General features: G+C 52.1%; 1 protein-coding gene across 1 annotated transcript in view; it reads left to right on the top strand.

Moving 5' to 3' along the window:
* Positions 1-257: 257 nt before the first annotated feature.
* C5H6orf132 (chromosome 5 C6orf132 homolog) overlaps positions 258-16,401 on the top strand; it is a 41,657-nt gene continuing 25,513 nt past the window's right edge. Inside the window, exons 1-2 of the mRNA XM_034962092.3 lie at positions 258-1,911; positions 15,347-15,453. Coding sequence (XP_034817983.3) covers positions 1,263-1,911; positions 15,347-15,453 — 756 coding nt within the window. The 5' untranslated portion in view covers positions 258-1,262. The remainder of the gene's footprint in view (positions 1,912-15,346; positions 15,454-16,401) is intronic.

Below are 16,401 nucleotides of genomic sequence, written 5' to 3'. Positions count from 1 at the left end.
TTACAGGCGTGAGCCACCGTGCCTGGCAATGTTAGATCTCCTGAGTGTGACAGTTGTATTGTGGCCATGTAGGAGAATGTTCCTACTCTTAGACATCGATGCTGAAGTACTGGGGGAGGCTAAGAAATGGGCCACGGTATCTACAACTTCCAAGCTTCAGCAAAATGAAAAGGAAAAGAATCCGGGAGACAGAGAGAGAGAGAGAGAGAGAGAGGGATGAATTTAGCAATGAGTTAACAATTGGTGAATCCAGGGAGAAGGGTACACAGGTGGTCATTGTACAATTCTTTTAAGTTCTCTGAAGGTTTGAAATGTTTCAGAATGAAAAGTTGAGGGAAAACGCCTTTGGTGTAAGATATGGGGGAAACTGAGGGGAAATGTGGCAGTGGGCTCTGTCCCCAGGAAGCTCAGCAGAAATGGCAACTTGCACCAGCCTATGCCCCCTGCTGCCCAGAAAACATCAAACTCCACCCACTTGGCCTGCACCTCTGCTCTCAGCATCTTCACGCAGGTTCTCCCCATCCTCATCGGAGGAAATTTCCCCCATGGATAGCCACCCCTGGCTTGGCTAGGATGTTACCCTAAGTGCCTTAAAGTACCACTGTTTGTCTCCCTGGAGAGTGAACCCAACCCTAAGTGGGCTCTACCCACTTTAGGTTTTCAAAAATTATATTCACTTAACTTCACAGAAAAAAAAGAATGTGGGCCAGGCGCGGTGGCCGACGCCTGTAATCCCAGCACTTTGGGAGGCCGAAGCCGGCGGATCACGAGGTCAGGAGTTCCAGACCAGCCTGGCTAACATGGTGAAAACCTGTCTCTACTAAAAATACAAAAATTAGCCGGGCGTGGTGGTGCGTGCCTGTAATCACAGCTACTCGGGAGGCTGAGGCAGGAGAATCGCTTGAATCCGAGACCGGGAGGTTTCGGTGAGCCGAGATGGCGCCACTGCACTCCAGCCTGGGCAACAGAGCGAGACTCCGTCCAAAGGAAAAAAAAAAAAAAAAGAAAAGAAAAGAAAAAGAAAAACAATGTGATGTACAGACACAGAAGGCCAAGATTTCGTCATCCCACATTCTCTTCGGAGCCCTGTCAGTGAGGATATTTTTCCACCCTCGTCATCAGATTGGTATACTAGTTTGTCATTTTCTTGCTTTTCCCAGCTTACTTTTCTCTTACAGGCACTTCCTGATGTTCCCCGAAGCCTCACGCCCCACATATTTGAGGGGCTATAGGATGCCGTGGCGTGCTCGCTTTGGCCATCCATGTCCCTCGTGTTGGACACTAGAGCTGTCCCCGATGTACCCATACTGACCTGGTCACGAATCGCCTTGAGAGGCTGGGAACTCACCCGCCTCCTTCCCCGGACTAGGGGGAAGTGGGGTGAAGGAGGCGTGCAGGGAGGAACCGGGGGGGAGGGGGTGGCCCGTCTCCCAGGCTGGGCGTGGGCCGGGCCAGGTCCCCAGCCCACCGGGCCGTGCCAACAATGGCCTGTTGTAGAAGGAGGCGGGAAGGAATGCGGCCTGGGGAGTTGGGCGGCGGCGGGGCGGGGCCCGGCCGAGCGGCTGCCTTTTACCTGGCCAGGTAGCTCTCATTTCCCGGCAAGCGGCGGCGCCCGCAGCACCTGTTGCCCGGTGCGCGGGCGGGGAGGACGGCGGGGGACATGGCCTGGTAGAGTCCCCTGGGGAGACCGTGCTGAGTTCAGTCCGGGGCAGGGCAGGGCGAGGGAGGGAAGGTCCTTCCCTGGCGCCCGCGCGGGCTGCGGCAGCATGAAAAAGAACCAGACGGTGCAGGGCACCTTCAGCAAACTCTTCGGGAAGAAGCACACCACGACCCCCAGCACCTCCCTCTACGCCACCAACCCGCCCTGGATCTTCACCCAGGAGGCCCCGGAGGAGGGGACCGGGGGCTTCGGTGAGTACTCCGGGGACGGAGGGCGCTGGGGCGGGGACGGAGGGCGCTGGGGCAGGGCCGGCGGTGCTGTCTCCTGGAGGCGCGGAGGGGAGGGACACGTTGGAACCTGCGGACTGGCCGAGAGCAGCCGCCGGGCAGGGGAGAAGGCACCGCACCGGGGTGTCTGGGAAGGGCTGTGCGGTGAGAGAGGTGTGGGGAACGAGGGGACCCCCCCCCCAACCACGGGGAGGTGGGAGAACTTTGCCGCCCCCACCTCTGACCCCAGGCCTTCTTCGGAGGTGTTTCATTCCCCCTCTTGGCGAATCCTATGCTTGTGTTACTGTTAGCGGAAAGGCTTCCGGAGGTTTGCGATATCTCCCCCGACCCCCACCGCTACACCCCCATTCTGGCTGAAGCAAAAGTGTTCCTGAAGAACTGGGGGCTAAGGGGCTAAGAACTCCTCCCTCACCCTTTGCACTCCCTGTTTCCCAAGCCCACGTGGCAGAGAGGGGCCTGCTATCTGGGTGCTCACAAACTTGGCTCTGGCTAGGTGAGGCCCAGGAAAAAACAACAGGCGCAGCTGCTACCAGGTTACCAGCCTGTTTGTGACACCAAGTCACTTATTGGGGCCACAGGCTCCTGCCAGGTCAACCTGGGACCTGGGCTGTCTCTGGGCTAAGACCGAGGAGCCAGAAATGGGACAGTGGAGGCCAAGGAACCCTCTCCCTGACTGCCAGCTGCCGCTGACCCTGGAATCAGACTGGTGTGTCTCTGCAGGCCTCTAAAAGCACCGCCTTGGCTCATCCCCAGGCTCTGGCTGTGGGTCATCTTATCATTGCATCGTTTTGCAATTTGTATTCTCTATAACTAGGGGAAGCCAGCGGCTGGAGACAGAAATCCATTTCTTGTGTATGACATGTGGCTCTGGAACGCCCAGGTTGGGGGGGCAGGGGGCTTCTGGGCCCAAGGAAGGTCACCCATCACTGCTTTAGCTTGCCTGCCTTCATTCTCACCATATTATCTTCACTGATCTTTATAGCCACTGTGCTGGGACCCACAGTGGATGTCATAGCCTTGGTGCCTGCTGTTGGACTCAGTTCAGCATGCAGGTTGCCACAGCCAGGACACAAGGCACCATGGATAGGAGTGGGACGGACAAAGTGTTGCCTCTTCCTGGCACAAAGATATCAGATCAGGGGCTGAACAGAACTAACCATATGCCATTTAGCCCTTTCTGAGCCTTTGCTATAAATGATTATTAAGCATAAAAGCAGAGAAGAGAGATGACCTCTGAGTGGAACTAGCATTCCAGCTGACAGGAGAGGGCATTCCTGGCAAAACAAACAGTAGAAGCAAAGACCAGGAGGAGCAGGGCAAGTGGAGGCATGGTGTAGGCACTCCCAGACACAGGTGTGCGGGCAAGTGCCTGTGAGCCAGGACACTTCTTTCCCTCTCAACGGAGGCACCATGGAAAGACCATTTCTTAATCCCTTCTTAGGTGCAAGATGCCATTCTAAAATCTTTGTGTTACTGATTCATTGAAATCTCATCTAGAGTCAGGCACTATTATTATCATTCCTGTTTGACAGATGAGGAGACTGAGGCACAGGGAGCTTAAGTAATATGCCCAAGATCATACAGCTTTCAATGCTGGAGGCAGCATTTTTCTAAGTCCACAATTCAATGATTTTTAGTAGACCATTTACACAGAGTTGTGCCACTATCACCACCATCTGGTTTTAGAACATTTCGATGACCTCCAAAATCTCCCTTGTGAGGCAGAACTAGTATTTGAATCCAGGCAGTCAGGCTCCAGAGATCACACTCTTAGCGGGTTTGCTGAATTAACTCTGCAGAGGAAGGCGATCCAAGTTTACTTGAGGGGCATCTGCCTGGAAAATACCACACACACACACACACACACACACACACACACCCTTCCTCCCTCAAGGGGAGACCTCAGCCATGCCTCTCAGCCACTTCTGCATTTTGCCTAGGCTGTGCAGGCTGCTAGTGGGCATCAGCACCTCTGGTGAGGGAAGAGGGCCTGGTGCCCTGTCATCTCCAGCCAGCTGCTGCCCTCATCAGACTGGGCAGAGCTAGAGCCCAAAGGACAGCTCCTCCCGTTCCTCAAGGCAGGGCTGGGCCTCCAGCTGACTCAGCTTGGTCTTGCCTGCACAAGGAGCCGTGGAAAACATCATGCACCCAGCAGAACAGCGCCTCAGTGTTTCCGGGGTGTTCCCTGGGGTGCCACTGGGCGTGGCAGAAGTCCTCCCTGCTCTGCTTGGAGTTAGGGAGAGGAGGGACCAGTGTTGGGGATTCTGTGATGGGATGCAGGTGCAGCCCTGCCTTGGCATCCTGTCTCTGTCAATACATAGGGCTAAGCACTCTCTGGGCCTCAATTTTTTCTTCTGTTAAAGGGGATAGTGTCCAGGCTGCCTGCAGGGTAACTGCCTGAAGCGGTATTTATGGTAGTGCTTTGAAGAGCATTAAAACAAAAAGCTCTAAACAGGGTGTCCAATCTTTTGGCTTCCCTGGGTCACATTGGAAGAAGAATTGTCTTGGGCCACACATAAAATACACTGACACTAACAATAGCTGATGAGCTAAAAAACAAAACAAAAAAAAACGCAAAAAAAAAACCCCTCATAATATTTTAAGAAAGTTCACTAATTTGTGTTGGGCCATGGGTTGGACAAGCTTGCTCTAAAGCAAGGATTGGCAAACTACAGTCCTGGCTCCATTCTGGCCCATGGCCTGCTTTGAGGAATAAAGTTTTATTAGAACATAACCAACTATGCCCCTCATTTACATACGGTCTATGGCTAGAGTTGAGTAGCTACAAAAGAGACCTTATGGCCTGCAAAGGCTAACATATTTACTATCTGGCCCTGTACAGAAAAAGTTTACTGGCCCCTCCTCTAAGGCATGATTTATTATTGTTGGATCATTCCCAGCATGGAGCACTTCCTGCCCCTGCCTGCTTCAGCTCCTCTTCCTAACACTGCTGTAGAATAGAGGAAACTGAGCCATGAAAAGACTATTTCAAAGTCTCAGAGAGAGTGGGATTAGAGTTCCATAGGGCCCCTGAGTCTGTGACATTCCCCTCAAGCCTGGGGTGAGATGCTGGCGATATCCAGCCCTTAGAGAACAGGCGGTGGAATGGAAGGGAGGAAAATCAATGTAGGGATGTGTAAGGGAATTAAGGAGTAATCAACTGTTTGCTCTGTGGTTGCAGCCATGTAAAAATCTGTTTGCACAAGGGTAGGCTGGGTACAGCGGGTAAATGCAAACAGTCATGTGAGAGTGGTGATGAGCAAAAAATTTTTCTTTACAGAATTTCTCTAATATGTATTCCAGCAATTAGGAGGGCTTCACTGAATGCATTTGCAATCCTAACAAAGTCTTCTGCCCTCTCCCAGCCCAAGCAAGGCCACACGAGTGTGTGTGTGTGTGTGTGTGTGTGTGTGTGTGTTTAAATGCATGAGAAAGCAGAGATGTGGATCTTCGCAAATCTGGAGACAAAGCTGCCAGTCACTCAGGACTCCTCCCTTGCATCTTGGATTAACTGAGCCAAGATTCTTTATCTACCACCGCTGCACCCGCCACCAGCAATGGGACACCCTTGTTTGCTAGAGGACTCTCTTTCCTACCCCGTTCCTCTAAATGGGACAGCTCACAGCTACCTCAGACATTTATTTGAAATGCAGATTCTGGGCTGGGCGGTGGCTCACGCCTGTAATCCCAGTGCTTTGGGAGACTGAGGCAGGTGGATCATGTGAGCTCGGGAGTTTGAGAGCAGCCTGGGCAACATGGCAAGATCCTGTTGTCTCTACTAAAAATACAAAAATTTGCCAGGCTTGGTGGCATGCACCTGTAGCTGCAGCTACTCAGGAGGCTGAGGCGGGAGGACTGCTCGAGTTCAGGAGGCAGAGGTTGCAGAAAGCCAAGATTGCGCCACTGCACTCCAGCCTTGGTGGCAGAGGGAGACCCTGTTTCAAAACAAAAAACAAAAACAAAAACAACCCCAGCACTTTGGGAAGCCAAGGCAGGAGGATTGCTTGAGCCTGGGAGATAGAGGCTGCAGTCAGCTATGATGGCACCACTGCACTCCAGCCTGGGTGACAGAGCAAGATCCTGTCCTCCCCCACCCAAAAAAATTAATTTAATTAATTTCAGATTCCTAGGGTCCCACCTCAGGCACAGGAAGTCAGAATCTCTGGGCTAGGGTCTGGGCTCTGAGGGTTTTTTGAGACGGAGTCTCGATCCGTTGCCAGGCTGGAGTGCAGTGGCACGATCTCGGCTCACTGCAACCTTCTACCTCCCGGGTTCAAGCGATTCTGCTGCCTCAGCCTCCCCGGCCTGCGCCACCACACATGGCTATTTTTGTATTTTTAGTAGAGACGCGGTTTCACCATGTTGGCCAGGATGGTCTCGATCTCCTGACCTCGTGATCCACCTCCCCCGCCCCGCCCCGCCCCGCCCCCGCCCCTGCCTCAGCCTCCCAAAGTGCTGGGATTTACAGGCGTGAGCCACCGCGCCCAGCCTTTGGGCTCTGGGTTTTTAACCAGCTCCAGGGGAATTGTTTTGTGCAGGAAGATATGAGAATCCTGGTATTTCCTTCCCCACATGGAGCAAGGCTATTCTCTTTCCCTTTAGGACTCCCTGCAGGGCACATGGTAGGTTCTACATAAATATGGAAAGAATGTCACCAGCTCCTTATCAGGAGGACCCTAGTGCCCTCTGGTGTGGCTGCAGGTTCTGGTGTTCCTGTTCCCTGGGTCTCCTGACCCTTTGTTTCAGGCCCGGCTAAAGAGTGGGAAACTCCCACCTCCTACCCCGGGAGTCAGGAGCTGAGCATATATTTCCAACCAGGGCCAGGCTGGCACCAGCCTACCAACTTTTGTTTACTCCTGTTCCCTGGAGGTGTGCTGTGGTTTGCCGGCAGTCCAGTGCACACATATACACCCTCTGCCGCCCCATTATATAAGCTTCTCTTGTCACTAGTTCAACTCCAGAAAGCCAGGCCTGCCCTTGACCCCTACAGACCAGCTACAAGGTGCCCCTTCTCTCCTAGCCAATAGAGTAATGACAGTAATGTAATTATTATCACCAGGCTCTGGACTAAAAGCTTTGTATGTCTTCTCAATTGAGGAAACAGACTCAGAAGGAAGGCTCAGATAGGTGAAATGACTCAGCCATTCCAGTCCGGGGTAGCTCAAACATCAAAGTGCACCCAGTCATCTGGAATCTTGTTAAGATTAGATTTGTTTCGGTAGTTTCGGGATGAAGGGAGAGTCAGCATTTCTCACAAGTTCTGGGGTCTGCACACTGAGTGGCGAGTCCTAGCTTGGAAGCCAAGGGCCCTGTTCACTCTGCTCCTCCCCCTTAGTCCCACCTGCAGGGCTGGGGGGGCAGCGCCATTCTGTTCCGTTTCTGTTCCGTCCTCCTCTACTTTGTGGCTCCCTGCCCCTCCTCCCCTCCACCCCAGTCAAATCTTCAGCATCCCCTCTGCCCTTGGACAAAGGCCTCTCTCTGGTCCTCAGGTCAGGCCTGCTGGGACTTGCTGGGAAAGACTGGCCTTTTTAGGCTCCTGTCCTGTGGACTTGCTAATTAGCAAGGAAAGGCCTCATTAACGCCATTTGTGAGTTACATTCACATGGGGCCGCCCCCGCTGCTTCCCTGAAAGGCAGGGGGTCCCCTAGTGGCCGATGATTGGATGCCACACTTCATACTTCACTGTCCAGCACCCCCATTCTATATCTACGGAGAGGGAGAAGTAGAAAGAGGTCTGTTTTGGGATTCTGGGTTACTCTTAGTCAAGGCAAAAACTCCCCAAGCTAAGGCCCGAATCCTCCTAAGCCCCAGGAATCCAATTAGATCTGTAGCCAGTGCTCCTGAAGTCATTTAGGGGCTCCTGGCAATTTGGGGCCCCAGCCCTCCTCTCACTCCGGCTAGCTTCCTTCCCTCTCCTGATTTTGGGAGGCTTCCGGAAAAGTATCATCCTCATTTTACAGGTGGGGAAACAGCCCGACAAAGTGTTCAGTGTCCTCAGGTATTATATGGATGTGAATCCAGATATGATTCCTAGGCCCATTTCCTCCCCTCCAGGCCTTACCAACTTTCTTTTTTTTTTTTGGATGGCTTACAGGTAAGTTTTTTTTTATTATTATACTTTAAGTTTTAGGGTACATGTGCACAATGTGCAGGTTAGTTACATATGTATACATGTGCCATGCTGGTGTGCTGCACCCATTAGGCCTTACCAACTTTCAAGTCTCATTCAGGAAAAACAAGAGATGGAGGGGAGAGACGCTGAATCCCTACATTCCTTCCCTGCCATGCTGGCTATGACATGAGGGAATCAGAGTCTAGAGTCATGTTGCCTGGGCTGGAATCCCGGCCCCTTTGACTCACCAGCTGTGGGAACTTGGGCAAGGGACTTAACCTCTCTGAGCCTCAGTTTCCTCACCTGCAAATTGGGAATAATAAGGGTACTTCCCCCATGGGGTGGTGAGGGCTTAGAATAGTGCCTTGCTCATAACACAGGCTTAATAGATGTTAGACATTTAAGTATTTAATTAATCAAATTAATTTTCTCTCTAGTTTGGACCTAGCTAGAATGTGGGGAAAGAACTAAATAACTGTCCCAGAATCTTTCTGACCTCAGCTTCCATGGAGATCCATGAGCAGCTTTGGGGCTGAGGGAGGAAGAACATTCCTTCCAACCCTGAACTCTGTGAGCAAAGAAATGCAGAAGACTCAGTGAGGCTCCTCCGCTCGGGGAGCAAGGAAGAAAAGAAGGGCTGGGCGTCCTGTGGCAGCGTGTACCTAGCTCTCAGCTCGCCCGGAGCTGGCCCACCTGCCACATTTAACACGTACCCCAGCCCAGGCTGAGAGAGCCAGGTCTGCCTGTTGGGGAGAGGCAGGGAGCCACGTGCCCTGCCATGCGTAAGGCAGTGCAAGTCAGGGGCCATGTTTGACCCCTGCTTGGCAACCTTGATCCAGCCCCTCCCACTCTGGGTTGCTGCAAAGTTCAGGCATCAGGACTCAGAGTGAACCCGAACAAGAAAGCAAAGGGCCCAAAGGGCCGCCTGCCTCCCGGTGGCTCTCCCCAATGGGGACAGGTGTCACCATGATTTGCAAGTGACACAGCCCAGCTCAAGCTCACAGCCCAAACTCTTGGTGGAGGGAAGTAAGGTGGAGCAGAGAGAAAATGACGATCACAACAATAACCAGCCCTCCCAATTATCATTATTATTTTTTTGAGACAGAGTCTCACTCTGTTGCCCAGGCTGGAGTGCAGTGGCGCAATCTCAGCTCACTACGACCTCTGCCTCCCAGGTTCAAGTGATTCTCCTGCCTCAGGCTCCCGAGTATCCTGAGTAGCTGGAATTACAGGCGCCCACCACCACGCCTGGCTAATTTTTGTATTTTTAGTAGAGATGGGGTTTCACCATGTTGGCCAGGCTGGTCTTTTTTTTTTTTTTTTGAGATGGAGTTTCGCTCTTGTCACCCAGGCTGGAGTGCAATGGCTCAATCTCGGCTCACTGCAACCTCTGCCTCCCCGGTTCAAGCAATTCTCCTGCCTCAGCCTCTCGAGTAGCTGGGGTTATAGGCACCCACCACCACGCTCAGCTAATTTTTGTATTTTTAGTGGAGACGGGGTTTCACCGTGTTGGCCAGGCTGGTCTTGAACTCTTGACCTCAGGTGATCCACCCGCCTTGGCCTCCCAAAGTGCTGGGATTACAGGCGTGAGCTACTGTGCCCGGCCGCCAGGCTGATCTTGAGCTCCTGACCTCAAGTAATCCTCCTGCCTCAGCCTCCCAAAATGCAGAGATTACAGACGTGAGCCACCACTCCCAGCCAACCCTCCCAATTATTGAGCATAAATATCTGCTAGGCACTGTGCTGATGACTTTTGCACACTTTCTCTCACTCAACCTCACATCAGCCTGCCCAGCAGGGACCACTGTTCACATGTACAAAGATAAAGAGACAGCCTCAGAGAGACCAATGCGGCTCCCAGGATCCCACAGTTAAGTGTTGGAGCCGGAACTGGAACCCAAGTTCAGCTGGGCTCTAAACCCATAGCCTTGACCCCATAAGGTCCTGCCTCCCGTCCCAGCCAGGAGCTGTTCGACTACTGGGTGTTTCCGGCCAGGGCAGAACCTCAGCCATGGTCTCCTCACAGCCCAGGCAGCCTCAGCCACAACTCTGCTGCCCTCTGGCCCATGGCAGAGCCAGGTTCTCCGGAGGGAGAAGGGCAGGAGGGGAGCTGCCTGTACCCAGGTTGAAATCTGGGGTGAAGTCTCCTGCTTGGCACCAGGAATTGTTTTTGGAACAGGTTTTTGGATGTTAGATGGTATTAATATTTATGTCAACTCAAATCCTAGAGGGAGTGTAAATGAAAGCAAAGCCCTACCTTCATTTCCCATCCTTCTATGAGGGAGAAATTGTTAGGGAGAAACTCTAAAGTAATCCTATGCATAATCTTGTCATAAATAGGATTCCATTTGGGGGGAAATTTGGTTCATTTAAAGATCAGGTTTGGGTCAATGGAGGCAGACCTGGATTTACCCCTATTTTATCACTGCATTATTTGCATGTGAGTTTGTCAGAAGTTTGTATCTTGACAGGACTGTGGTCCATCTGGGGCTCAGGCCTTGCTCAGAACCTGCTGCTGGGGTCTCACAAGGCTTCCTGGCTGCTGGAATTGCCCCAGGACTCTCTTTCTCTGGAAGCTCCTGGTTCCAGGGGCATCTCCCTTCCTTTTCCACCTTTCTGAATCCCACCTGGATGTTCCAATGCTGCCTCTGTGGTCCGTGCATGTGGCAAGCATAAAACCTCTGAGATCCCGAAGGACCTTTCCAGAAAAAGCCAGACACCAAGGGAGTTTGCAAGTTTCAGAGTGGATGAGACACGGGGCTGTGCCCCTCTTTCTCATTGCAGTCTTGTTCCGAGAGCAAATCATCCAGCCTCCTCTCCAGGCACCCCCTTCACCTCCTCCTCGCCCCTCCTTCCTCAAGGGACACCAGGATGTTCCTAGCCCTCCTTTAGCTCCTCGACTGAGGAGTGAGCTGCTTCTCAGGAAGGCCTCAGCATCCCTGACCTGTGATCTGAGCAAAGTTCATCACTTACAATAGGAAATTCCCCAAGGTTGAGCTCTGTTGTCTTTGTTTAGTTTTGGGCCTTGACCTTGAGGCTGGGAAGACCCCAGTTCTGACCTTGAATGCTTTGAGGATCTAGCTGATGGAGATAGACACACGCGCCTCACCTCATGCTGTGCCTCCACCCAGCAGGAGCTGGGCCAGGTCTGAGGGACCCAGAGAGTTGGCCTGATTGCAGCCACACCTCCTTTTCTTTTCTTTTTTTTTTTTTTTTTGAGACAGAGTCTCTCTCTGTCACCCAGGCTGGAGTGTACTGGCACAATCTCAGCTCACTACAACCTCTGCTTCCCGGGTTTAAGCGGTTCTCCTGCCTCAGCCTCCTGAGTATCCTGAGTAGCTGGGATTACAGGTGCCCACCACCACATCCGGCTAATTTTTGTATTTTTAGTAGAGACAGGGTTTCACCATATTGGCCAGGCTGGTCTTGAACTCCTGACTTCATGATCCACCCACCTCGGCCTCCCAAAGTGCTGGGATTATAGGTGTGAGCCACCGCGCCCGGCCCCACACCTCCTTTTCTTATTTTCTTATTATTATTTTTTTTTTTTTTTTGAGACAAAGTCTTACTCTGTCCCCCAGGCTGAAGTGCAGTGGCGCAATCTCGGCTCACTGCAACCTCCGCCTCCCTGGTTCAAGTGATTCTCCTGCCTCAGCCTCCTGAGTAGCTGGGACTACAGGTGTGTGCTACCACACCCAGCAAATTTTTTGTATTTTTAGTAGAGACGGGGTTTCACCATGTTAGCCAGGATGGTCTCGATCTCCTGACCTTGTGATCCGCCCGCCTCGGCCTCCCAAAGTGCTGGGATTACAGGCGTGAGCCCCCGCACCCAGCCCCTTTTTTTATTTTGATAACAAATTTACTATCTTACAATTCTGCATGTCAGAACTCTGACACAGGTCTCTGTGGGCTCAATTAAGTTGTTGGCAAGACTTTGTTCCTCTGGAGGCTCCAGGAGAGTCTGTTTCCTTGCCTGTTCTGGCTGCTAGAGGCAGCCCACAGTCCTTGGCCAGTAGCCTCCTTCCATCTTCAAAGCCAGCCATGGCAGCCGAGCCCCTCTCACAGCGCATCACCCCACCTCTGCTCCCGTATCACGTTTCCCTCTCTGACCCCTACCCACTCCTCTTCAGACTGGGAAATCAAATCCGATTTTCCAGAGGTGCCTGGTAGCGAGAGGAGCCACCTGGGCCTTCCAACCCGGCCTCAACTACAGCCACTACCCTTCTATATGTTTTACAGAGAACAATTATGTTCTTAGAAAGGATTTCACTGCTTAAAACAACCACAAAGCAAGCAAAACAACAATGGCTCAGAGTCAGGGCTGAGTCATGGGATCTGTGAGGCAGTTAGAGCGCCTGCTTGGGGGTCAGACGGCCACAGTTCAGATCCGACTCCATCCTGACCAGCAGGCTTCGAACAAGCTGCCTAACCTCCTGTTGCTTCCCAGAGCTGCTCCTTGGCCAGAGCCGAGCCGAGCCTTCCTCACCCCCGTACATGGTGGGATTATGGCTCTTCCCTTTAGGGGTGTATGTATGGTGGTTTAGAAGTCAGGCCCTTTAGGGAGACCCTGGCTTCAACACTTACTGTGAGGCTTTGGGCAAGTTATTTGACCTCCTTGTGCCTCAGTTTCCTCATCTGTAAAACAGGGATAATGACTACCAATTTGCATGGGGCTGTTTTGAGAATTAAATGAATTAATAATGTGTAAGATGCTCGGAACAGTGCCCAGACCATTAAAGGTGCTCAGTAGGCTGGGCGCGTGGTGCACACCTGTAATCCCAGCACTTTGGGATGCTGAGGTGTGTAGATCACCTGAGTTCAGCAGTTTGAGATCAGCCTGGCCAACATGGTGAAACACCATCTCTACTAAAAATACAAAAATTAGCTGGGTGTGGTGGCCCACACCTGTAATCCCAGCACTTTGGGAGGCCAAGGTGGGTAGATCACCTGAGTTCAGGAATTTGAGACAGGCCTGGCCAACATGGTGAAACCCCGTCTCTACTAAAAATACAAAAATTAGCTGGGCGTGGTGGTGCACACCTGTAATCCTAACCACTTCGGAGGCTGAGGCAGGAGAATTGCTTGAACCTGGGAAGCACAGGTTGCACTGAGCCGAGATCATGCCACTGTACTCCAGCCTCAGCGACAGAGCACAGGGATCCACAATGGCTCAGGCCTGTTGTCCTGGCACATAAAGAGACGAGACAAGGCTTTTGAGGACAGCCTGGGCAACATAGAAACCTCTCATCTATATAACCAAAAAAAAAGACTCCATCTCAAAAAAAAAAAGATAAAAAAAGATGCTCAGTAAGTTTTTACCTTTTATTATTATTACTATTACAGTTATCATGCTTGCCAAGTTGCTCAGGTATAACACTTCTAAAGCTCCTAGGCACCCAATAAGAGTAGCCATTAATATGACAATAACAACTGTAGGAAGGAGGCTCCCTAGATCCCAACATCGGTGCAGAGATGAAATGATTAGGGCCTTGCCTAGGAGCGTGGCTCTCATGCAGTCCCTGTGGCAATCCCCGCCCCACCCCAGTCCTGTTAAGGGTCCAGGTAGCCACATCACGTCAGGTCTAGGGCCTTGGCATCCACACAGCACTCTCTAGAGAATGCCCCAGGAGATCCTAGTGTCAACACGCAGACTCTCGGAAGTGAGGGAATTGGGGGCTTTCGTGGTGGCTGTTGGGTGTGAGCTACTTTTGTTGTTTCCCATTGGGTCAGATCTTACAGCTCCCCTCCCCCATGCCCTGTCTGATCTTGGTCTGCAGCCTCAGGCATGGAGCCTGGCAACTGGGACTGGAAAATCATATTTGCCCAGAGTGCATGGGGCAGGGCAGTGCTGGGAACTGGAGTTTCCAGGGACGTGCGGAGCACACGGAGAACCCGACGTTCGGGCCCCTTTTGAGACGTGGAGAAGCTTGAGTGTCCCAGCCAGCTTCCTGCCTTGGGAGGGCAGCACACGGAGGACACCACCTCCAGCTGCTGGGGCGCTCCCAGGAGCCTCCCTGTCACATCCAAAGCCCAGATGCTCACATGGGGTGCTGCGGCTATCGGTGTGGGGATTTGGGATGGATGTAGTCTGATCCCAGGATCTTCCTGACAAGCCCAGTCTCTTGAATAAATCATTTGGCTTTCTTGCAATTTTCTCCTAAAGTCATGTACAAGGAGAAGGGTAATCATGATTAGCTCAATGTCCCAGTTAGTAGACTTCTGGCTAACTGGGATTCTAACCTTTCTTCTCTCCTCTTTGGCTATCGAGGAAAGTCCTCCACACTTCGTTAAATGGAAGAAAGCCCTCTTTGCTCATGAGCCACATAGCAGGAGGGCCACAGCGATCCCTGCCAAGGGAGTGTGAATTTCTTGTCAGTGTGTATCAAGGGTCATGAGGGAGTTGAGAAAGGGATGTGATGTGATGTGAGTGGCCCCTCACATCCTCCCACTGCCATAGAGCAGCATGGAGCACAGACTCAGTAACTGGAGGAAGAGGAAGGTCCTTCATATCATCTTCCTACAGGGGAAGCAACCATGTTTGCTGAGCACTTACTATGCCCTGGCCACACTCACTCCTCACAATAGTGCTATATGGCACTATCATCACTCCCACTGTACGGATGGGAAAAACTGAGGCCCAGAGAGGTTAAGCCACATGGGCACTCAGTGGCAGAGCTGGGATTTTTTAACCAGGTCATACTGACCCTACTGTCCCGTTTTTTCTGCTCTGCCCTCAAGGGTGCATTAAAGCAAGCCACGTACATAACCATCTGTGGTTTGGTGGTCAGGGAAATCTTGAGTTAGGGAGTCCAGATGATGGGATATTGGCCACTGCGGACGGCAGGTGGCCTCATCTGCTCTGCATGTTTCAGATTAGAAATTCAAACACTCGAGGGAAAAGCCAGCTTGTTTTCCTCCGTCTCTGAGATAAGCTTCAGCTGGGCCCTTAGCCGGGCTTCCTGGGCTCCAAAAACAAGGGACCATTGCTGTGGGAGAGAAGGCTCAGGACGGTACAGGGTGGTGGTTATGGATTGGGAGAGAGATGGCTGCAGGGGGCTGAAAGCCCCAGGAACACCGAGTCCCTCACCCAGCACCACCTCAGCTGGCCCCATTAGTGCACATCTCATCCATAAGATCTGATTATGTTAGAGGCGCTTAGCTGAGTCCAACACTGGGAGACACGCAGGCCCTGGCTTTCCTCACTGGGAGCTGAAGGGCAGATTAAACTTGGGTGGCCGGATGCCTTGGATCTCCAGCTTATGGTGTCCCCTCACTTGTGTTCTCTAGATGGCATCTATTATGGAGACAATCGGTTTAACACAGTGAGCGAGTCAGGAACAGCCACGCTGAAAGCTCGGCCAAGAGTCCGGCCCCTGCTGACCTTCCTTCCGCTGGTGAGTACGGTTCTGCTCTGAGGTTGGAGAGTCTGCTCTGGCTGGGGACACCAAGGCTGCCCTAGCCCGAGTGGACATCAGCTGCACCCTCTGTCCACCCCTTCCTTCCTGATGCTGACCCAGCGGGAAGGGGGGCTACTGGAAGGAGGCATGGCCGAGGCTCACGGTAGGAAGTCTAGGATTAGGAATGCCAGCTTGTTCAGGGCCAAGCCCAAGGAGAAGTTATGGAGAACTTGTGTACAGGAGTGATACAGCAGTGGGTACCCTCAGCCAAGCAGGGTTCATTTTCCACAGTCACAGATGACTGTCTGCTTTGTGCCAGGCCCTGCATTAGGTGCTGTATACAGAGATGACTGGGCCAGCCTTGCTGTTCTCAAGGAGCTCCCTGCCCACTGCAGGAGACAAATATATTTTGCTTAACCCGGTATATTCAAAAGAGTGTCATTGTGGCCAGTGCGGTGGCTCACGCCTGTAATCCCAGCATTTTGGGAGGCCAAGGGGGGGCAGATCACGAGGTCAGGAGATCAAGACCATCCTGGCTAACACGGTGAAACCCTGTCTCTACTAAATATAAAAAAAAAAAATAGCCGGTGTGGTGGCAAGCACCTGTAGTCCCAGCTACTCGGGAGGCTGAGGCAGGAGAATGGCGTGAACCCAGGAGGCGGAGCTTGCAGTGAACCAAGATGGCGCCACTGCCCTCCAGCCTGGGTGACAGAGCAAGACTCCGTCTCAAAAAAAAAAAAAAAAAAAAGAGTGTCATTGCAACATTTAATCAATATAAAAAATACTAATGGGCTATTTTACATTCTTTTTTTTCATGCTAAGTCTTAAAAATCTGGTGTACTACTTATATAGCACATCCCGCTTCTGACAGACTGAGACATTTTAAGTGCTCAATGGCTGCTTGTGGCCAGTGGCTGCTGTACTAGACAGCCCAGGCCTAAACAG

The sequence above is a fragment of the Pan paniscus genome, chromosome 5 (assembly GCF_029289425.2).
Source record: "Pan paniscus chromosome 5, NHGRI_mPanPan1-v2.0_pri, whole genome shotgun sequence".
Classification (NCBI taxonomy): domain Eukaryota; kingdom Metazoa; phylum Chordata; class Mammalia; order Primates; family Hominidae; genus Pan; species Pan paniscus.
Note: the sequence above shows the minus strand (reverse complement) of the source record. Positions and strands in the feature narration are given on the sequence as shown.